Source organism: Ascoidea rubescens, assembly GCF_001661345.1.
Source record: "Ascoidea rubescens DSM 1968 unplaced genomic scaffold ASCRUscaffold_2, whole genome shotgun sequence".
Lineage (NCBI taxonomy): Eukaryota > Fungi > Ascomycota > Saccharomycetes > Ascoideales > Ascoideaceae > Ascoidea > Ascoidea rubescens.
This window is the reverse complement of record NW_017962914.1, coordinates 625949-647292: the sequence shown is the minus strand read 5'-3', so window position 1 is coordinate 647292 and position 21344 is coordinate 625949. Positions and strand designations below refer to the sequence as shown.

Below are 21344 nucleotides of genomic sequence, written 5' to 3'. Positions count from 1 at the left end.
GAAGTAGTGGAACAAAAGAAACGGACAAGGAAAAACCCAGAATCAAGCTACACCAAACCCCGTTACTATTCTCTTAATCGATTTTGTCACGGGGTTATTTGCAGCACTAGTTTTAAAGCCCACAGATCTGCAGGAGCGCGTCTGGGTGCATCGTTGTGAGAAGTTGCTATCTGGTTGTATCCGTTGGTTGCTTCACTGAATCACAAGCACAGCTAACACCATCCGGTGGACCTTTTGCAACAGAGAAGCAAACCATTTTGAATGCTGGCAGTCCTAATACCTCCTGCTTAGGCAAAACCAGGCTGACATAAATGAATAACCGAGAACAAATCACAGGATTAGACAGCCTATGCTACACATGAAAACAAACAAGCTGCCTATGCACGTGAGAAAATGAAAACACGCGTTATCAGCTGCGTCTAGCCACATGGAATGAAACAGGGATGTTATTAGGAAGAGCAGAGATGGCGCAAAACAAACTACTTTGGGGACACACATTCGCTTAGTTGCTCTGCCCCGGGGCTCACATTGTTCTTCAAAAGCTCTGATTGGTCCAGAGAACAGCAGCACCGCAATATCACCGCATTATAACGACTAAATTATATCACGTTTTGCGGAAAGACTCTGGAAATCAGCAACTCGAATTTCCAATGTAACGTGTTTGAGGGAGGTGGAAGAGGAAGGATATTTCAACAACCTTTGACAGCATTTTCTCAGCTGTTATTGGTCGAGATAACGGCCTGCGACGAAAGTCCCGTTGGGCCATTTCTAATCTGGGACATTAATAAACAAATCGCATCCATATCAAGATTTGAGAATATTGAAAATCTTGACAATTTTGTAAATAAATCAACACAAAATAAAGAAACACTGGAATTAGCTTATTTTATTCCCTAACTCTATATTTCAACTAAGAGTTTTGATGTAATGCTAATATCCAGGATGATTCATGAATCATATTTCCTTTATTTACAAAATGGAAAAAATTATCAAATCAATTTAACTTTGATCAAACACTAATTTTTCCAATATGTAGCGACGCTGACCAGGGATCATAGGAATTAGTGAATTATCAGACGAACAAAGCCTTTTCAATGGTTAACTGATTCTAAAATAACATAAATAGCAACAAAATTTCTCTCACATTTTATAAAAATCCTTTCTTCAGATACTATATCTAATACTCTGTCCATCATCAAATAACACAAATAACACAAAAAGGCACCATCCCTTAATTAAACCAAATTATAACGTTAAATACCAATAAAAATGATGAACTTAATTTCAAGAAACTTATTAACTGCTTCTTCAAACTCCCTCAGAGTTACCTCTTCAAGAGTCATAACCCCAGTAATGGTTAATTCTTTCCACTCATTTCACCAAATAAACAAAGAAGATGCTGATCACACTGCTGCCTGTGTTAACAACTCATTAAATTCTACAATTGAAGTCAAGGGTGCAACTAACACCCATGCTGATGGCACTGTTTTTGAACCAACTGTTCACTTTACTGGCGAAGAAGTTGAAACTGCTAGTCCAGTTTTACAAGTCAATTAATTTACCAATTCATTCCTTCGATTATCGATTAATTTATGGATTTATCAAATGAGATAATTTGATACATTCAAAAAGTGAAAAATTTATTAAATTTTACTAAAATCTGGTAGGTTTTTCAATTTAATTCTTATGCCTGATAATTAAATATTATCTTTTATGTTTTATACTTGGTTTTTGCTTGCAATTCATTTTGCATTATGATTTATGGTTTAATTATTATAGCATCTTTGGGTACTCAATTTCAGAGTTTATTTTTTATTAAATTCAATTGATCACTACACTTTTCCTTTCTGGTTTTCAAATATATATATATCTGTTTTTTATATAATCTTCCAAATAATATTCAGCTCTGCTATTTTCCTAATCATCTAGTTCAGTTCATCAATTTTGTAGCTTTCATACACTTTCATACACTTTCATACACTCATTTTGAATTGGGGTTTTGCGGAGTGCATGATTCCACTTGATTCAAAAAATTCCAACAATATTTTTCCCTTAATTCTTTTTTTTCCGTTGTTATTTTTCTTTCGAATTTCGTCTCACAATATCGTGGTTTTCTGCGGATGACTAAGCATAGAAAAGGATATCCACGGATTATACTTTTCCTCAGCACAATAAAGCAACTGCAATAAAGCTTGATTTATTTAAATCAAATAAAAACAATATTTAACATAGTAAATTCAGCGCAAATTCCTTGATATTTTACATAATTAATAGCTCAGTTATCTAACCACTTGATTACAATTAAATTAAACTAAAACTCAACTAAAAATGGGTATCTTACCTTTCATTTTCACCATAATAGTAGTGATTCTCTTTATCGTATTTTTACCTATGATTTCTGGTATTGGTTCATTTGAAATCGATGAATATAAAAAATACAACAATCCTAATTTTAAACATAATGAAAAAGATAGTGATATGGAAAACCAAGCTTCTACTTCAAGTTTCAACAGCTATGTTTCACCAGACGAACAATACCAAATCAATTTAAAAAAGAAAAATCTCAATAAATCTAAGAGTGAAATTTTAAAAGAAAAATTTAATTTAATGACAAAACAAAATAGCCCAATAACTTTTAAAACAAATGCTATTGAAGATCTAAAAGATAAAGTTAGTCGTGAAACTACTTACAACAGAAAAATGAATCTACAATCTTCTACCGATCCAAATGTTTTTGATTATAATATTGACGAGTTATAAATCAACTCCAATAACTATAGATTATTAAACCTATTTTCAATCATTTTATCTTTTAATAATAGCCACTCTATATACATGAAAATTCTATTAAACATTCATATCCAAATAAATTCATATATATTCATTTAAATTACAATTCACATTTTGTTCTCTTCATCTTTTACCTTTTTTTTTATTTCTATGCTCATTAAACTCGATAAAGATATTTTGGATTTAATAAAACTTCAAAATCAATATTTCAAACTTAGCAGATCAATACAGATATTGAATGCAATATTGAAAAATCATAAATATCAATTAATATCTCTTATTTGTTCCTGTGAAAACATTTCAAATCTCCTATGCCCAGTTCTCAATAAGTGCTCCACTGTCGTAAAATCTCTTCTTGGTAAATCTCTATATTTTCCAAACTCTTGTCTTATATACTTTCGAAAATTTCCCTGATTTTCCTTTATTTATAACCAAAATGACATGTTAACATCATTCAATCTGATTTTATTATTTTGAAAATTCAGCAAAAATATTTTAACCACTTACGATTGGCTTTTTATAACTTTGTCTGATACAAGCTCTGTACAATCTTATTACTATTTGATAACTGTCTATTAGTAATCGTTCATTCAATAATTTTATTGATATTAATTTTCCATATAAAGAAACCAACTTGTGTAGCGTCAAACTTACCTTCTTTTTGTAAGCCCGATAATTTAGCCATATTTGAATGCTTTTATAGTATGATTGTCCTTGTAAATTACAACTTATTATAATTATGGGCTGAGGCTCTATGTTCAAATTTCTGTCCATACAGATTAAGAACTTCGTTCGAAAATCTGTTGATTTCCGGATTGAATGCCCCGTGACTTTATTCAGAAATATACTGCTTAATCCATTACTGAGAACTTTCACATGACATAAATGCATCTAGTTTACCGAGTCCCCGAACTATTTTTTCATTTGCCGAAAACAAAACAACTATCGAAATCCAACCTGTTGATTCTTCATCAATTAGAATATACTGATCTTTAATGAAAAAAGTTTTTCAGCCAAGTCAAACTAAAGTAAATAATTTTATTAATAAAGCCGAACTTTAGTTCAATAAGTCTTTTACTGATATAATTGATTTGAAATAGCCTTCAAAGAATGTCAGTAGAGATATAGTAGAGTTTGGTTTTTCTTGGCTTGGTGTAAAATAGTAAAGGCATTTTAATTTTTGGACTCCTTAAATCTTTCAAAGAATTATAATGACAACCACTTCATCAGCTTTCTTTCTATTTTGGTATGAAATTTAAATACTTTATTTATTATACTTATATTTTTGATTAGATTAAAGTATTATCGTCAACAAAGCGGCTGCATTTTCTGTCTTGACGTTGTAATATATAGGATATATTATATATCTAGAACAACAAAATTAAATACATTACATGATTCCGGCAAAATAAAACTCTAAAAACAAAAGGATTTTCGTGTTACCATAAACCCGAAATTTAATATTTCCTTTTATATCTCAATTGAAAAAAAATTATTGATCAAAATGTTTTGTTCTCTCAAAAGCTTTCAGCAAACTTTTTATTCCATTAATATTTTTATTAATGACTTTGCTTCGATCTCTCAAGTTTTAATTAAACTGAGTTTAAATTATTTATACATTCTAACAACGCAAAAGAAAGTTCATAACTGTTATTTTGTGAAATGATGAGAATTAATATTATTCAATAATCTCTAAGACTTTAGCAAACCTTACTAAAACTCTTTGAACCTCTCTGTTTTTGCTGCAGTTTAATATAATTTCTCTTAGTAACTCACGTCTATCAAAACCACAAATCTTATTGGTCGAAATTTCAATATTTTTCGACTTAAGTTTTTCCAATTTTTCCTGTTCATCATTAATTTTTAAATCTTTAATTTTTTTCTTTTTTGATGGAAGTTGTAGCAGTTTTTGCTGATCATTATTATCCTTATACTGAATTCTTGAATTTAAATCAAAATCACTGTCATTATCACTATTATATATTTTATTTTTTTCTCTTTTGCCTTCATACACTTCAAAGTCGCTATCAATACTACTTTCACTGTCACTGTCATTAAAGTCGCTGCTTTCGTCTATTTCAAAATTAGGTCCATATAGCTCTAAACAAATTTCTATTAAACGATGTTTTAAACCTAATTCACTTATTCTGACACAGTAATTGATTAACAATTTTTTAAATTCTTCATTTTCTTCTAATAACTTGCTTATAATTATTTTATTTTCTAAGTGAGATAATGAAATTGAATTTTCCAAATTCTCAAAACCTTGTTTCATCAACATAATTTTTGAAATTTTTTTGAATAAATCTCCTTTATTCTTTCTAAGCAATTCTTCATTTGTCTTTGATTCTAAGAGCGACAATATAGTTGGTTTATTTTGGGTGTTCAGTATCATTGGGAACCCTAGTGAATTTCTATCCGTGTTATTATTATTTGCATTATTTGTTGCATCCCAATAATGTGACCCAAAAGCCCACCAAAGCTCGCTGATAGTGCACCAACTATTCATTTCTTTATCGTAAAGATATCCATTTCCATTAGTTAGCGTTATAATTGGTATCCCTTTATTAGTTATTGAAACCATTGTTAAATTTTCAGACTTACTAAGTATATCTTCCTGTAGTTTAGTAGTTGTATCTAGCAACGAGTATAAATTTGCCGGTTTAAAAGCAGATTTTTTTTCTTTTATGTTCCAAACATGAACTTCACCAATTGAGGTTACAGCCATTAGATAATCACCTTTAGACTCTAAAAATGATATAGTTGAACCAAGTACTAATGGGGGGAACAATCTACGACCACCATAAGAATAAATCAAAATACTTCCATCTATGGTTGAAATTGCCCAGAAGTCATTACCATTCCCAGTACAAAGGTTAACTAGTTTTGGAATAAAATCAACAAACAATTGTTTTGAATATTCGGCATGTGAAACCCCATTTGATGGAGAATTGTTTGTCACAGAATTGCTGTTATTTCTGTTTCTATCATTATTAGTGGTTATGCTTGCCTGGTTATTCCCGGGAGAATTCCCTACTATTGAATTATTTCCATTAAGTAAAGAAGCAACTATTCTTGAGGATATTCTAGTAGGTTTTTGTTCTGTGCCATTGCCGTTTTTAATTTCAAATAATAAGTTTCCATTAGTTGGAGATTTAATCAAAAAAGATAGTCTAATCTTTGGTGTTGATAATCTAATTTTGGCAAAAGAAGTTGAGGGATTGATTACAATTGTGTTAATATATTCAACGGATTCAAAATCTTTTTTCAATTTTCTTAATTTATTTGAGTTATTTATATTTGATATATTGTTTGGATCATCTATCTCGGAAACTTCTTGTTGTTTTCTTTTAATTGAGTTTTGTAGTATTTGTCTGGGAATTTTGTTAGAAGGCGTATCGAAAGGCGTTATTGAGGAAGTGATTGACTTCAGGATTTTCTGGTTATCTAAAGTAGTGTTAGGTTTTTTGATATCGCTATTTTTATTGTTATTATTATCTTTATTTAAGATTGTTTTGATGTTTTCCAAGCTAGTAGTGTTTGGAGGTTTTTCGATTTTATTCAGTTTATCAAGATTTTCAGACTTAATTTCAATTTGGTTATTAGTAGTATTATTATCATTGTTATTGGAATTATTGTAGTGATCGTATGGATTTAAATTGATTTTTATGATTTCATTTCTTTTTAAAACTTGAGAAAATAAAGACTTCGGAAGAGGTAATAGATTAATCATATCATTTAATTTTTCTATTGGATATTTTGAACCCAATTCTTGATTGAATAGTTTTATTATATTGATACTTCCATCCAAACTTGCAACAAATAAGAGTTGATCATCGGACCATTCGAGGTCAACAATTGAGTTTAAAGTGATGTCCTTAGCTATAACTAAAGGTTTTTCAGAAGAATTTTTCCATATAGCTAGAGTATTATCAGAGCCGCCACTTGCTAGTATTGAATAATATTGGTTATTTAAAGAATCAAAGAATAGATTTGAATTGAATTTTGCAACTTCACAGGATGAAAAGCCATGGCCTATTAGGGAATAGATTGTTTTCCAGTTTGATCTATTTAATAGAGCGATGACAGATATTGAAGGCGACGAGGACATCAGAGAAGTTGCAGGCAATTGAGTGTTTGTTGTTGGTAGGTTGAAAGCATTTAGATTTGAATTTGAGGTTGTATTTGAATTTGAGTTTAATAAGTTAAAATTTGAATTAAAATTGGTGTTGAGGAAATTTTGATTTGAAGAAGAGTCCTTATTAAGAGAGTTGTTTATATCATTAGAAATGTTTGATATCAAAGCATTTGGAATGGCTACCAAGTTTGCATTTGGAGACCAATTAAATCGTCTATATTTTAAATTCAAACTTTTGTTTAGAATTGCAGGCAATGAAGAGATTTTACCGATTTGTAAGATATCGTTTTGAAAACAAAAAATATTATTATTTTCAGCATTGTTGTTGACATTGCTGTTATTGATATTATTAAATTGAAACTGAAAAATTGAAATTACGTTATCATCAGAGATTGAGATCAAGTAGTTATTTGTTGGATCAAAGCTTATTGCTTTGACCGGTCCTTTAAAATCGTTTAAAGTGGCCAATTTTCTAAAATTGATCAAGTCGTAGATAATAATTTTATTTTGAATGCTGGCGATTGCCATTATCTTATTATTTGACATGATCGAGATATCCACGAAATTTTCAGGAAGGTGAGGATGAGGATCATTATTAGCATTGTTGGTAGCATTGTTGGCGCTAGCAGTGGTATCAATGGCATTCTTGTCCAGATTGTTGTTGTTATTTTTAATATTTTGCTCTTGAGTAGTAGAATCTAGCAATATGGTAGGCAAAGATCTCAGCAAATTTGGGTCTTTAATTAGATATACTACCCCCAATGAATCGGCGGACACTAAAACATTGGAGCTCGGTAGGTACTTTATGATATTAATTGAGGCAGCAGGACTATGGTAGGACCAAACACGTAGAGGCTGGAGATTTAGAAGAGACTCCCTGGTAGGATTCAATGTTAGTTGGTCCAACGAGTGAATGTCCCAGATATAGATACAATTGTCTTTTCCACTGGACGCAAGAAAGCTGTTGGAAGAATCGACAGAGAGGGAGTAGACCTCGCCCCCATGCATCTTCCCAGGTATTTTCAAGATACGCATTGCGAACAGCTGGCGTGTGAAATAGCAGTGGGTCGTCTGAGCAGCTTTCAACACACAATAACCACAGCATCTGTTGCATGCTTCTTTATATCGTCGTCTGTTTCAGGTATCATCCAGCAGTCCGGAATAGGCCAATCCGTCTGAAACCTACCACATAAACCGGTAGACCGTTGCTACACACCCCTGCTGTGTAACCTCATATACAAACCCCGACTTCCGTGGACCTCCCTTGAAACGCCCATTCCGCTGGCTCGCAGCAGAAGCAACAGAGACAGCAGGCGATGGCGGGCAAGGCAAAGCAGCAACAGAAGCCTGGAAGCAACAGCGGAATGGTGGGGCCAATCATCAGCACGTCCATTATGCTGGTAAAGCCACTGGGCTGGACGAGTTGCTACTACCTCTGTTTCTGCTGGAGATTGTTGTGCTGACTCAGCGGATAAAGCAGCAGAGGTTTCGTTTTATGTTCTGTTTTATGTTCCGGTGTATGCTTCTTTTTATGTTGCATTATATGCTTCTTTATATGTTTCATTATATGTTTGGTATCTGGTGATTGTAGTGCTCGATTCGGTATTTCTCCACCAGACCTGTCTCACTTTTCCCAAATCGCTTTTCTAAAACTATACCCTTTTTTTGCATTTTTTTTTCCTTTGCCATTTTTCTTCTTTCTCCTTTTTTTTTAGTAACAAAAAGATCGTTATTTCCAGTTATTTCTCTTATTCTCAGAGTTCCTGCTCGTTTTTTTTCTTATTTTTTTTTATTTTTTTTCCAATTTTCATCCCAGATTATTAATATCTTATTATCATATTCTCTTTAGATTCTCTTGGAATTCATTTATAACCAATTCAATTTCTCGCTTTTGTTTTCCCCTTCCACCTTATACTAACCAGATTAACCTGTGTTTTAAATTCATAAACTTCTACTCAGCAGCAATCTTTCTTATCAAAACCGTCGCCAAAATGCAGTGCATGGCTCCCTGGGTTCCTGCTTTTACTTCTTCAATTACAAGAGAATCGGATCATTTGAAGTTCATATACTTTTCATTTGCTAACATTGATGCCAATGGGTTACCTCATGTCAGAAATGTAGTCTTTAGAAACTTTTTGTTTGATGATAAATCCACAAATGTTTTGGTCTTTGTAACTGATGGTAGAATGCAAAAATTCAATCAATTATTAAACAACGATAAATTTGAAGCCTGTTTTTACTTTCATCATTCAAGAAGACAGTTCAGATTTAATGGATTTGCTAAGATAATTGATTTAAAAAACCAAATTTATCCCAATGTTGCCGTATTAAGTCATGACAATATAAAACTTGATAGTAAAAGTAACAACAAAAATATACATAAAAATGCTATCAATAATAACAATATTAATAATAATAATAATAATAACAACAACAACAATAGCGATAGCGATATAAATAAAAATACTATTAAAAACGATAACATAGATTCAAAGATAAATCCCCCATTTGTATACCTGTTATACTCCCCTTCAGTCCCTTCAGTCCCTCCAACTATAGATGAATGGAAAAAAGAACATTTACAAAGATGGGAAAATTTGTCATTGAAATTGAAATCTTCCTTTAACAAACCATTCCCAAGGTCTTCATTAACAAATGAAAAGAGAAAGCTATTGGACAGTATTTCAAGAGGTGTTGATGGTAACGATATTAACGACGGTTATAATGACAATTTTAAAGTTATCTGTTTATTCATTAATGAGGTCGATTATCTTAATGAAGAAAACGAGAGAAGAGTTATTTACACAAGATTGAATTTTGATCAATGGCAAGAAGAAGAAGTTTGCCCATAATTTTTTATTATTTTATTATCTTTTATTCTTTTTTTTATTATTTACATTTTTACAAATCTATTTATCAACTCTTATTTATAAATTTATTTACAAATTTATTTACCAACCGTTTCCTTTATCTCTTTATCTTCTTATCTTATATTTTTTTTAGTCAGGCATTCAGCATTTTTTGCTTTTTTTTGCTTTTTTTTTTTATTTTTTTATTTTTGTTTTTTTGTTTTTGATTTAATTTCTTTTCTTCAATGTAAAATTAAATCTAATTTTAATGAACAATTGAATTTTTGATATCTTTTGTATAAGCAGATGAGTTGTCATCATGTAAACTCGTTAATGGAATCTCTGTGTCATCATGTTTATAAATAAACTTGTGATCATTGTTGATTCTAAATTTCGCAAAAACACTTTTGACTAAGGTACTTCTTCCTCTTAGAGATTTAATTGGTTCATTTTCATCTCTAACAAACGGTTTGAAAAACAATTCATCGCCAAGATTTGAAGATAATGGTGGGTAAATTGGTTCAACTTTAACATTACTCCAATCCTTCTTAACCTCACTCTCACTCTCACTCTTATTTTCAGCGAGTTTTGAAACCTCAGTGGCTAATAACATTCCATTAGATTTAATCCCCCTAAGAACCCTTGGCTTTAAATTTTTTAAAACGATGATATTTCTATCAATCATCTCCTCAAGTGGAACAATATCAACCAATCCCGTCAAAATCGTAATCACATCCATATTATTAACCTCGAGTTCATCGGGTTTAAGCGCTTGTAAATCCTTCTTAATCTCTTCCAATTTAGCCTTCTCGACATCATTGACCAATACATTTGCGACATACAAAAAATTGCTGTTCGGGTGGTTCTGGCAGTGAACAATTTTGCCAACCTGTAGTTGTAAAACGCTTGGTGGATCTGAAATGTGGTAAAATCAAACAATAGTGTCAATGTTAGTAACATGCACCAAAAAAAAAAAGAGTCCCCAAAATACATACAATCAACCTTTGGAGGCGAAGAATACCATCTGCAACTGATAAGACCAAATAAACCCTTTTGTCTTGGATACAAGCATCTTCTTGATAAGGACAGCATCATTTTGAGTTCCATCCACTCAAACACGCACTTATAAACGAATGAAATCGCAATAAGCTAACAAACTACCAGCAGGGCTATCTGCGCACGTGGCAGGTGCTACCAGAGCCCTGGGCTAGGGCTCAAAGGTCCGAGGTTGCGTGCTGCTTGACACACTTGTAAAACACGCGAATTGGCTATATTAGGATATAATCCTGTAATATTGCCTGATAAAGACTGGTTGGTGCTGCGCGACACGAAAACCACATAGTTGTGGGACCCAGAGTGCTGGATCTGCATACTTCAGCACATGACGGCACGCTGAATTACACGTGATTTAATGTCATATCGACACACTATTGCTTTTTGTGGAGGTGATAAAGTCGAGTCTGAGGTGCAGGCCTGAATGGAGCTGGAGCGAGGCTTGAGATGGCAAATATATTCTGTTGTTTCGTGAAGGAAGTGCTGGAGAGAGACTTTGTGGGAGGAAGCTCTGGCCACAAGAAGCAGACTAAGGAGATGTGCTAGTTTGGTCCTCCAATTGAGATAAAAACAGCTTCAATTCCGAAATTCAGATCCAGCGTCGTTAGATATCAATTTCATTTGGTCAAAGCTTCTGCTCAAGTTATTGTTGTTCTTATTGTTACTGTTTGCGTAACGTATTTACCGATTATCTTTACTGAAACAATACCATCACCACCACCAACTATTGGTCCCTACAGCCAAAAGCCAATTGAATACAGAGAAATATTTAGAAATTGCAAAAAGCAGTTTACTACTAACGCTGAAAATAATTGCAATTACATCAATACTCTTAATAAGAGCAGAATTTTTGAGTTTTTTTTATTTTGGTTCTTGTTTTTCTTTGGGTTTTTAGATTTTGTTCCTTAATCTTTTGATTTGGTTTATTTCTATAAAAACAATTTGTTTCTAATACACAATTTAATTGAAATTATACAAATTATAATTCTAATTAAAATCGTTCAACAATCTTAATTTTCTTAATAATCATAAATGATATATCTTTAGCAACTTATTCCCTTTTTTTTCCTCCCCCTCTTGATTTTCTCGTTTCATTTTATTTTATTTCATTTCATTCCTTGTCATGAATTTTAATCAAAATATTAACAACAATACGAATCCAAATAATCCAAATAACCCAAATAACCCAAACAACCCAAACAACCCTAATAATTATCAAAATTTGATATCGAATAATAGAGCGAATCAGCTTAAAATTTCAAAAGTTTTAGTTGATCTATTAAATAGCAATAACAATAACAATAACAATAACAATAACAATAACAATAACAATAAAAATAAAAATAAAAATAAAAGCATTCATGGACTGGGAAACTTTTCTGGCAAATCAGAAGAAGATATAAAATTTCTAAAAGATGCAGCTGAAGTAATAATCAATGAATACTACACTTCTCAAAGTAGAAATCCTCAGCAAAACCAAAGCATTGACCCAACCATTAGAGAATTAATGAATAGACTACAATATTCAACATCCCCACATGGCAATCCATTAACTTATAATACAAAACAATCCTCAATTACAAACATAAATAACAACTTGGCTCAAAATTTCAACCAAGCCTCTTCTTCTTCCTCGATTTTAAATCAAAATTATGACCAAAGAAAATTTCCTGATTTAAGTACTAACATATTCACTCAGTCGCAGCAGCAGCAACAACAACAATATAATCAGTTTAATCCAGTTAATCAGTTCAATCAGGTTAATACATCTAACCAATCTCAAAATAATTGGCTAAGACTCCAACAGTCTCAATCTCAATCTCAATCCCAATCCCAATCCCAATCTCAATCCCAGTCTCAATTTCAACAACATCAATTACAATCATCTCATTCACGAACAAGCTCTTTAACCAGCAGTTCAGGGAATCAGAACAACCCCAATTTCAATCAAACAAAATTAATGCTAATAAATAGTTTAATGTCAAATCCTAAAATGTCGTCATTGGCAATGGAAATATTGAATGGCAACATCAGTTTGAATGATAATCTAATAAATTCATTGCTAAACAGCAACAACAACAACAACAATAACAATAATAATCAATTTCCAAACAATCCCAATCAGCAGACGAATTTAAGTGATGCATTATCTGCTCTAATGAGCTTGAAAAATCAGTCACAACTTCCTAATACAGGAGCACAGATATACCCTGGAACAAGTAGCAGTAGTGCCAGCAGCAGTAGCGCTGGTTCTGGTGGTGGAATTGGACTTGGGCTTGGAATTGGCAACGAACCAGGACTTGAATTGGACAAATTGTTCATTTGCAAATTCTGCTCACAATCTTTCAAGAGAAACTCTGACTTGAAAAGACATTCAAAGATACACATGAAAGTTTTGCCTCATATTTGTCAAGTTTGTGGAAAAAGCTTTGCTAGAAAAGATGCTTTAAAACGACATGGAAACACATTAACATGTAAGAGGAATAAAGAAAATGGAACATATCTAGACAATTTGAATTTTCTAAACGAATAGCATGAATAAAGTAGACTTAATAAACTAGATGAAGATTTTTATACTATAATATTTCTTGCACTGTATATTGCACTATTTCTTGCACTATTTCTTGCACTATTTCTTGCACTATTTCTTGCACTATTTCCTGCACTATTTCCTGCACTATTTCCTGCACTATTTCCTGCACTATTTCCCGCACACTTTCTTGCACACTTTCTTGCACTATACCTACCACAAACTGTTGAAACTGTAGAGGAGTCTGGAAGATCCGTGGAAGTGGGTCTAAGACACGATTTTCAGTTCGCTGTCAAAGAATGGCAATTGAATAATGAAAACAAATCAGTGAGGTAAATCCATAGAGCGCTGAATGATAAAGAGCATATTACAATCTTGAGTAAAATAGTCAAAAGTTAATGGATATTCTCTGAATTTTAAAGAAATTGAAGAATCAAAAAGAATTTAAACAAGTGATAGGATTAAAATTAGCAATAAAATCCCCGAGTCTCTAGAAAATTTGCTGATTCATTCAACTATTTAATATTGTAGTTTTTTGGTGCTTCGTTATAAATACTAGTATAATATAATATAAACACCAATATCGATATATATCAAAATAACTTTTAAAATAATTTCCAATACCAATATCAAGATAAATATCAACATCAACATCATCATTACAGATAAACAAATTACTATCCATATATATCTATCATAATTAAACACACTTACTGAAAATATATTTTAAAACCTTTCATCGATCTGCATTTGCCTTGATAACTATAAGATTAGAGAATAGCCACAACATCGTTACAAAGATTATTATCACTATAAATATCACTATAAATATTACTATAAATATCACTATCAACAACAACAATAAAAATGGCCAGCTGGATATGTCATAAATGTGGAAGCAAAAATCTTACCAAAAATAATATCTGCTTGAATTGTAAACATTACAGGCAGTTTAGTCGTTATAGAAATGGTGAACTAGTATTCAAAATGGTTTGTTATGAGTGCGAAGACACTGTTACCAATCCGTAACCTATCTTCTAAAAGATAGGATAGCAACTAAATTAGTCATTATAAATTTATAATACTTTCGTTATTTTTTCTCAATTCAATTCAGTCAGTTCAGTTCAATTTTACCACACTATCATGTTATAGTTAATCCCACATTGAATCACGACAATAAACAAAAAAAATAGACAGAAAAAACAAAAATACAGAAAAGATCAAAACTGTCCAAGACCCCTAGAGGCGTAGTAGATAAGACTCATTTACATAGACATAATCAAATTATCTTTTCACTCTTCTCTTAATTCTGCATCCAATTTCACTGCTTATTCTCTGATGATAGTTCCTTCTTTGCTCTGTTTCCAGTACTGTTGGGATGACTAACATTTCGCTCCCCGGCGCGGAACAGGCCCAGGTCAAGCGGGAGCATTGCCTTGTTTACGTAAGTGATGTATAGGTTTCACGTGACATATATAGGTTGCAAAAAGATATGGCCCCGCACAAACAGCATTGTTGCAGGAAACAGCAGGAGCGTTCGCTGCTGTGCGGGCGCACAAAATGAGTCTTTGAAGTTTTTTCTTTGACTCATTTGAAAACGTTCTGGAAAGTGATGCCATTTCTATTGTGTTGTAATGTCACAGCTGGGACAGTGAAAGAGGTATAAATACCACCATTTCTGCTTTCTTCTGGTGTTTTTTCTGTTCCAAGCCCATTCTTCGACAGCAAAGATACACAGCATAATTGTCCCCAGATCTCTTCAACAGACACCAACTGGCCCACATCCACTAGTTGGCTTTTTCAATTTTTCAAATTCCACTTTTATTGATTTTACCATTTTATCGCTTGATTATCCAACTATCTTACTATTTTACTATTTTATCAATTATTTTATTTTTTGAAAATGTCATATTAAGAAGTTAATCAACAGGTCATTAATCGTACTATTTATATTATCACTAACACACTTTTAAGCTGTTTTTCCTTTTTTAGTAAAAAGGTTGAGTGATAATATAAATTTTTCTTTCTTGGGCAATTATCAAATTCTTTAAATATCATAAAAAATAAAACAACAAGAGAGTGTTTTATTTCATTTTATTTTTTTTATTGTTTTTTTTTCATATAATTTAAACAATTTTCACCAATGGATTATTATTATGATAAAAAGTCGGATAATTATGATGATATGCCAGGATTATCATCAGGTTCCGATACCGAAACAGAAGCAGAAAATGATTCCGATTATGATTATGAATATGATTATGAATATGATTATGAATATGATTATGAATCAGATATCGATATCGATATTAAAATTGAAAATGTTATAAAAAATGGATTAGAAAACAATTTTAATAATCAATATAATTATTCTAATAATAAATACCCTCAACCTTATTTATCAAATTCATCACTAAATAAAAGCCATTTTTATGATAATGGTGTTCCCCATAAATTCATCAACTCCATCAATATAAATAAAAAAGAAATTGTTATAAACATTTTAGTTAAATTAATAGTTAATCGATTAATCACTAAAATAAGGCACAAATCAGTTTCCAAATATACTACTACTACTACTACTACTACTAATAATAATAATAATAATAATAATAATAATAATAATAATAATAATATTTTTCAAGAATTATATGAGTTTTTAATTGAATTATTAAAAAGAACAAGAATTACATTAAACGAGTTAATTATTTCATTGATTTTAATCAATGATTTTAACGATAACTATGATATTGGTTATGATATGAATTTATTTAAAAAGATTATATTATCATCGATAATTTATTCCAATAAAATTTGTAATAACAATGATGGTAATGATATTGATGATAAAAATTGGTCAATTATCACCGGATTATCATCAATTGAGATTAATAAAATGGGTTTAGCAGCTAAATCCAATATTAAATTTGAGATTAAGAACAATGAATATAGGATTAATGAGTATAAGATTCAATTGAATAAATTAGTTAAACAAGCTATTCTTAATAGGATTGAAGTAAATTAATATGAATTTATAGTTAATTTTAATAGATTTTGTTGATTTTCTTTCTTCCTTTTTCTTCTTTTTTCTTCTTTTTTGATATATATATATAAATACAAATTGTATACTAAATCGGGAAATCTGAAAATATTATCATGTATGATATATGCATAAACTGCTATAAATATATAGATACATATGTAAGAAAAAGGCAAATTTTGTTTTGAGAGGGATGAGAAAAGAGTAAAACGAGCGTGTTATGTATGGTATGTATGATATGTGTGGTGTGTTGGATGTGTGTGGTGATGAGCAATTGCAATATGAGCAGGGAAAGTGACGTTGATTGTGGTAATCTTGTATTTTGGGTACTAGAAAAGGAAAGAGTAGGAATAGTGTAAAGAGAATAAAGATAAAGAGAATAAAAGGAATGAAAAGGATAAAACGAATACTAGTAAAGAATAAACAATAAAAACAAATATAATATAAAACCAAAGAATAACATATATAGTTCATAACACCACCATTGATAGTAAATAATTAGTAAAACAAAATAAAATGATATAAAATAAGACAATATAAAAATAGAATTGAATTCAACAGAAAGGATTGATTGATTGATTAATTGATTAAATCGTCGGACAGGATTATGATTAATTGATTGATTAGTTTTTTCTTCTTCGGAAGAAACCTCTTTTTTTTTTCTTTGGTTGATTGGTGTTTGAATCGAGTTTGGGTTTATAAACAACTTGTGGTTCTTTATTATTATTGTTTGCATATGGATTACCATTTGTAAAGAGAGGGAAGTTTGGTCTGACAGTCCAGCCATAGATTGGAGTCTCCAAATTTGATTTGAAATAGGTATCACCGGTGATGGCATATTCAAAGCTCTTGATTGTATCTAAGGGTCTTTCATCTCTTGATCTAGTTGGATTTGAAATATCTGGAGTGGTGATCAGATTACCAAAGGAATCCTTCAAATTGCCAGTTTTAGCCATGTAGGCCAAACCTAGCTGCTGATTGGTTTGGTTGAAACCATCGTTTGCCTGTTCAAAGGGCTGAGCTTCATTGACAGCAGATAAGATTGGATCATGAACATTACCAGTTCTCATTTTAAAATTTTCAGCATCCTTTTTGGTTAGCTTGATGTTTTTGGAAGAAACAGTGGAGGCAGTTGACTTCTTTCTGAAATGCATTATGGGTCTAATTGGTTACGGGGTTAAAGAGGGTGGTGACAAGTGAGAAATAAAAAAAGAAGACAAAAACACAAAAGAAGAGTACTATGTAACGATAACGAATGGAATCGATTGCTGAAAGGGAATAGTGTAACACAAAGTAACTACAGTCTACAGATGAGAAGAATAAGAGAAAAGATGGAAATCAGTGGGTTTATATCATTTCAGAGAGGAGATCTAAGTTTAGAGAAAAAAGAACTTTTCCAGCTTTTTTCATCTTCTCCCAACTCTTTCCAACTCTTTCCAGGTCTTTCACTCCTCACTGACCTTCGCTCTCTTTCGCACCTCTTTCGTAGAGTTTCGTACTCTCTTGTGCTCTCTCATCCATCACTGTTTGCACACGTGAGCAAACTTATCCTCATAACCCACTTGGTCCTGCTTTGTTTGCTTAGCGGCTCGGCACACGCTACTCCCGCGTTCCCTTTGTATTCCCGGTGCGTCACACACACGTGCGTATCATGCTTGTACCGCAAGCACACTCCAGCACCGGCTTCTGCGCCGGCTTCTGCGCAGCGCGAGAGGGGCTGTGCTCTGCTCCCGAGGCCTGCCAATTCGGGCCAAGCAGTGTTGGCCCTTTTGTAGCGGGACAGTGTGGCTGCAGAGACGGACTGACTTCGGCTCTGCTTTGGACAGAGCTCGGATTGCGCCTGCCGGCTTAGACGACCCCGGTGCGTCGGGGGTCGGTGGTGCTTTGTTGGGTGCGTCTTCTTTTTCTTCTGTTTTTCCTTCCTGTGCTGCTCCGTCTCCGTTGCTGCTGCTCCGTGTGGAGCTGTTCTAGCCCCATTTTTGGACCCTTCTGCAACTCGGCCGCACGATGCAAATTTCATCTTTTCTTCGTTTTACCATAAGACGAAGCTGAGAAAAACAGGCGCACTATTTATACCTTTTATACCTTTTGTGCCTTTTATACCGTTCCTCTTGGAGTCTTTTATACCTTTCTTTCATACCTCTGCCATTTCAGCACTCTTCAATTCTTTGTCAATGTTTAATACCTAGCCTTCTGGGTCCACCTCTTCTATTTTTGTTCTTGTCGCTATTACTGTCTCTGCTTCCATAATCTTTCGGTTTTATTTGGTTTTATTTGGTTTTATCTGGCTTCATTTGATTTCATTCGCTCTAGGTTTTATTTTTAATCGTTTTCAACAGTCTCTCTGAATTCAATTCGCTCTCTTATTCACTTATCCCAATTTAATTATATCCCAACCTAATTTGCTCTCGCCTGAAGCATTTACATAATGGATAATCAATCACTAGCTGTTGGTTTGGCTGTGGGTATTCCCACTGTTGTCATACTACTCATCGTCTTTATGTGGTACTACCTCAATCACAATAACTTGAAAAAAGAAGATAACAAAATCGATTTAGAATTCGCCCATAACATAGACGACAATATAAATTTCAACAATTTGAACGATCTTAAAATTAAAAAAAACTCAAGTTTGTCTAAAAAACTAAAAAATAACAATAAAATTAACAACAATAACAATAAAAACAATAACAATAACAATTCAACAAAATATAGAAATTACAGAACCTATTACAACCTTAAAAGTAATAACAATAACAATAACCAGATTAATGCAAATCATAAAAATATCAACACAGATAATGAAAAGGAATTTGTAACCTTGAAAACTGTTCGTGAATCAAACGAAATTAAAGAATCAATTGAAATCAATGATAAAAATCAAACCAGCACCACCATCACCATCCAAGAAAATACTACTGATTCAAAGAATAAAGAACCTAACCAAGTATCAAATGAACTAACTTATCGAACTGATTCAACAATCTCAACCACTTCAATCCCACTAACTGACCCAACTAATTACTCAAACTATCTCAACATCTCACCCGAAAATTACAACTCAATCAATAAATCCCTATCTTCTTTTGATGACGAAACCAAAGCCTCCATTCCTCGTCACTCAATTAATAACTCAATCAAATCCTCAAAATTGCAATCCTTTCAATTAAACAAAAGAAACTCATCTAACCAGAAAAATCTACCTAATTTCAAATCAAAAAAATTAAATCAAAGAGATTCAAACAGATCTTCTCAAGATTTTTATGATAAAGTCATTCCTCTAATTCAAGAAAATCAACCCCATTTATCTCCTAACCCTAATCCTAATCCTAATCTTCAAGCCCAAGCAGAAAACTCTCTATCTTCTGACTCTTCATCCTCAGAATTAACCTCCTCTCCAATTACAAATAATAACTCTCCTAATAGTAATGATAATAACAACGATATCAATACAACACCCACTCTTGATCCTCATCAGATTCATAAATCGCCTTCTCAATTGGATTACATTAAAATGCTAAAACAGTATCCAAGTTCTTAATTGTTATAATTATATCAAAAATATTTTTTTTTTCTTTTTTTTCAATTTTATCTTATTTCATTTTATCCTGTTCAAATCTCACTTTCCTTCATATACTTATGCTTTTTATTTCTCTTTATTTCTCTTTATTTCTTTTGGTTTCCTTTTCAATTCATTATCTTTATCATTTTTAATACTTTTTTTTGCAAATTTATTTTTTTCGGCTGCGTCTTTTATCCATTCATTCATTCAATTTATCGTTTTTTCTTTGTTTTTATTCACCGATATACTTTAAACATCTATTGGGCTAATCTTTTTCTTTTTCATATCATAATTTGAAAAAATAAAAAAAAAATAACAAAATAATAAAATAAGAGCTTTGTTTTAAAAAAAATTTAAATAGATATATTTACAGTTAACTCATTAATATTATTTAATTATCAAATATTTAAAATATTTAAATATTCAATTTTTTTTCAATTTTTTTTCAATTTTCTTTATACTTTTTTTTTTTTGCTACTTTTTTTAACCTTACTTACTTTATTAACTTTATTAACTTTAGATGAATTCTTAGATTTAGAGTCTTTATCTTTATTGTTTTTTCTTCTTTTTTTCATGGGATTCAATGAATGATTTAAACCAACTAATTTCAAATACTCCATTCTTTTATTTAATAACTTTTGATCCTCTTTGGAATCAATCGAACATATTTTTATAATGTTATATGGCGATATTAATTTTTGACAATTGGGGCATATATTAATCTTTTTTTCATCAAAATTACCAATTTCATTGCCATTTAGATTAGTATTTATTTTTTTAATACAATTTAAAATCTTTATTTTAAATTTGACCAATTCATCATCTTTCATATTATATAATTTATCTAAATATCTTTTATAATTAAATAAATCATTTGCGTCATTCCAATTTAAATTAATTAGGTTTTCTTTTATCAAATAATCATTTAAAAAACATCCACATTCAGCAAAATAAAAAAAATTTAAATTTCTATTAATCGATACAACTGATCCCAATTTAAAATTTGATATGGGACATTTGATTATCAAATTATTATTGTTGTAATTGTTATTTTTATTGATATTGATATTATCATCATTATCGTCATTATCATTGTCCTCATTCTTATTTTCATCAATATTTAATTCAACTAAATCATTTAATGAGGAAATATGAGAAAAATCTTGATCTTTATTTTGTACAATTTTTTCATTTTCTTGAGTTTTTCCCAATTTTATATTGATTAAATATTGTAAAATGATGTCTTTATTGTATAAACTTCCTTTATAATCACTTAATATGGGTAAATTCAATGGCTTTAAACTCATAAAACATAATTTGTATTTCAATATTTGATTATATTTTTGTCTTAAAAATACATCTTCAGTTATTTTATTTGATTG

At 31.3% G+C, this 21344-nt stretch overlaps 10 protein-coding genes across 10 annotated transcripts; 6 read left to right on the top strand and 4 right to left on the bottom strand.

The window, feature by feature from the left end:
- Window positions 1-870: 870 nt before the first annotated feature.
- On the top strand, window positions 871-1917 carry ASCRUDRAFT_74343 (uncharacterized protein). The gene has a single exon (XM_020192648.1). It carries the CDS (start codon window positions 1270-1272, stop codon window positions 1555-1557), a length of 288 nt encoding a protein of 95 aa, XP_020049194.1. The 5' UTR covers window positions 871-1269; the 3' UTR covers window positions 1558-1917.
- Window positions 1918-1929: 12 nt separating this feature from the next.
- Window positions 1930-3109, top strand: EXP1 (Exp1p). Its single transcript, XM_020192647.1, has one exon. The coding sequence runs from the start codon at window positions 2329-2331 to the stop codon at window positions 2758-2760; it is 432 nt and encodes a 143-aa protein (XP_020049193.1). The 5' UTR covers window positions 1930-2328; the 3' UTR covers window positions 2761-3109.
- On the bottom strand, window positions 2822-3515 carry SDH6 (Sdh6p). The gene is made up of 3 exons (XM_020192646.1): window positions 3445-3515; window positions 3298-3347; window positions 2822-3209 (listed from the first exon to the last, which is right to left on the bottom strand). The coding sequence occupies exons 1-3, from the start codon at window positions 3473-3475 to the stop codon at window positions 3054-3056; spliced, it is 237 nt and encodes a 78-aa protein (XP_020049192.1). The 5' UTR covers window positions 3476-3515; the 3' UTR covers window positions 2822-3053.
- A 959-nt stretch (window positions 3516-4474) lies between these two features.
- Window positions 4475-6223, bottom strand: HIR2 (Hir2p; the record flags this gene model as incomplete). The annotated part of the gene is made up of 3 exons (XM_020189732.1): window positions 4475-4568; window positions 4803-5800; window positions 5861-6223. Coding segments are annotated over 3 exons (1455 nt in total), but the record flags the coding sequence as incomplete, so codon positions are not given.
- Window positions 6224-8928: 2705 nt separating this feature from the next.
- Window positions 8929-9780, top strand: ASCRUDRAFT_31642 (uncharacterized protein; the record flags this gene model as incomplete). The annotated part of the gene is made up of 1 exon (XM_020190287.1): window positions 8929-9780. The coding sequence occupies one exon, from the start codon at window positions 8929-8931 to the stop codon at window positions 9778-9780; it is 852 nt and encodes a 283-aa protein (XP_020049190.1).
- A 206-nt stretch (window positions 9781-9986) lies between these two features.
- ASCRUDRAFT_74336 (nucleic acid-binding protein) lies at window positions 9987-10883 on the bottom strand. Its single transcript, XM_020192645.1, has 2 exons — window positions 10773-10883; window positions 9987-10692 (listed from the first exon to the last, which is right to left on the bottom strand). Exons 1-2 carry the CDS (start codon window positions 10870-10872, stop codon window positions 10043-10045), a joined length of 750 nt encoding a protein of 249 aa, XP_020049189.1. The 5' UTR covers window positions 10873-10883; the 3' UTR covers window positions 9987-10042.
- Window positions 10884-12988: 2105 nt separating this feature from the next.
- Window positions 12989-13363, top strand: ASCRUDRAFT_31315 (C2H2-type zinc finger protein; the record flags this gene model as incomplete). The annotated part of the gene is made up of 1 exon (XM_020190262.1): window positions 12989-13363. The coding sequence occupies one exon, from the start codon at window positions 12989-12991 to the stop codon at window positions 13361-13363; it is 375 nt and encodes a 124-aa protein (XP_020049188.1).
- Window positions 13364-15503: 2140 nt separating this feature from the next.
- Window positions 15504-16385, top strand: ASCRUDRAFT_68684 (uncharacterized protein; the record flags this gene model as incomplete). The annotated part of the gene is made up of 1 exon (XM_020191560.1): window positions 15504-16385. One exon carries the CDS (start codon window positions 15504-15506, stop codon window positions 16383-16385), a length of 882 nt encoding a protein of 293 aa, XP_020049187.1.
- A 644-nt stretch (window positions 16386-17029) lies between these two features.
- Window positions 17030-17557, bottom strand: ASCRUDRAFT_16822 (DUF2406 domain-containing protein; the record flags this gene model as incomplete). Its single annotated transcript, XM_020189450.1, has 1 exon — window positions 17030-17557. A coding segment is annotated over one exon (528 nt), but the record flags the coding sequence as incomplete, so codon positions are not given.
- A 946-nt stretch (window positions 17558-18503) lies between these two features.
- ASCRUDRAFT_74333 (uncharacterized protein) lies at window positions 18504-20223 on the top strand. The gene has a single exon (XM_020192644.1). The coding sequence runs from the start codon at window positions 18829-18831 to the stop codon at window positions 19939-19941; it is 1113 nt and encodes a 370-aa protein (XP_020049185.1). The 5' UTR covers window positions 18504-18828; the 3' UTR covers window positions 19942-20223.
- Window positions 20224-21344: the final 1121 nt, after the last annotated feature.

Coding starts and splice junctions, on each gene's coding strand:
- ASCRUDRAFT_74343 (XM_020192648.1), top strand. CDS start 1,270: ATGATGAACTTAATTTCAAGAAACTTATTAACTGCTTCTTCAAACTCC.
- EXP1 (XM_020192647.1), top strand. CDS start 2,329: ATGGGTATCTTACCTTTCATTTTCACCATAATAGTAGTGATTCTCTTT.
- SDH6 (XM_020192646.1), bottom strand. CDS start 3,475: ATGGCTAAATTATCGGGCTTACAAAAAGAAG. Junction 3,348..3,444: donor ATCGGGCTTACAAAAAGAAG/GTAAGTTTGACG, acceptor GTTATCAAATAG/TAATAAGATTGTACAGAGCT. Junction 3,210..3,297: donor AAAGTTATAAAAAGCCAATC/GTAAGTGGTTAA, acceptor TTATAAATAAAG/GAAAATCAGGGAAATTTTCG.
- ASCRUDRAFT_74336 (XM_020192645.1), bottom strand. CDS start 10,872: ATGATGCTGTCCTTATCAAGAAGATGCTTGTATCCAAGACAAAAGGGT. Junction 10,693..10,772: donor TTCGCCTCCAAAGGTTGATT/GTATGTATTTTG, acceptor ACCACATTTCAG/ATCCACCAAGCGTTTTACAA.
- ASCRUDRAFT_74333 (XM_020192644.1), top strand. CDS start 18,829: ATGGATAATCAATCACTAGCTGTTGGTTTGGCTGTGGGTATTCCCACT.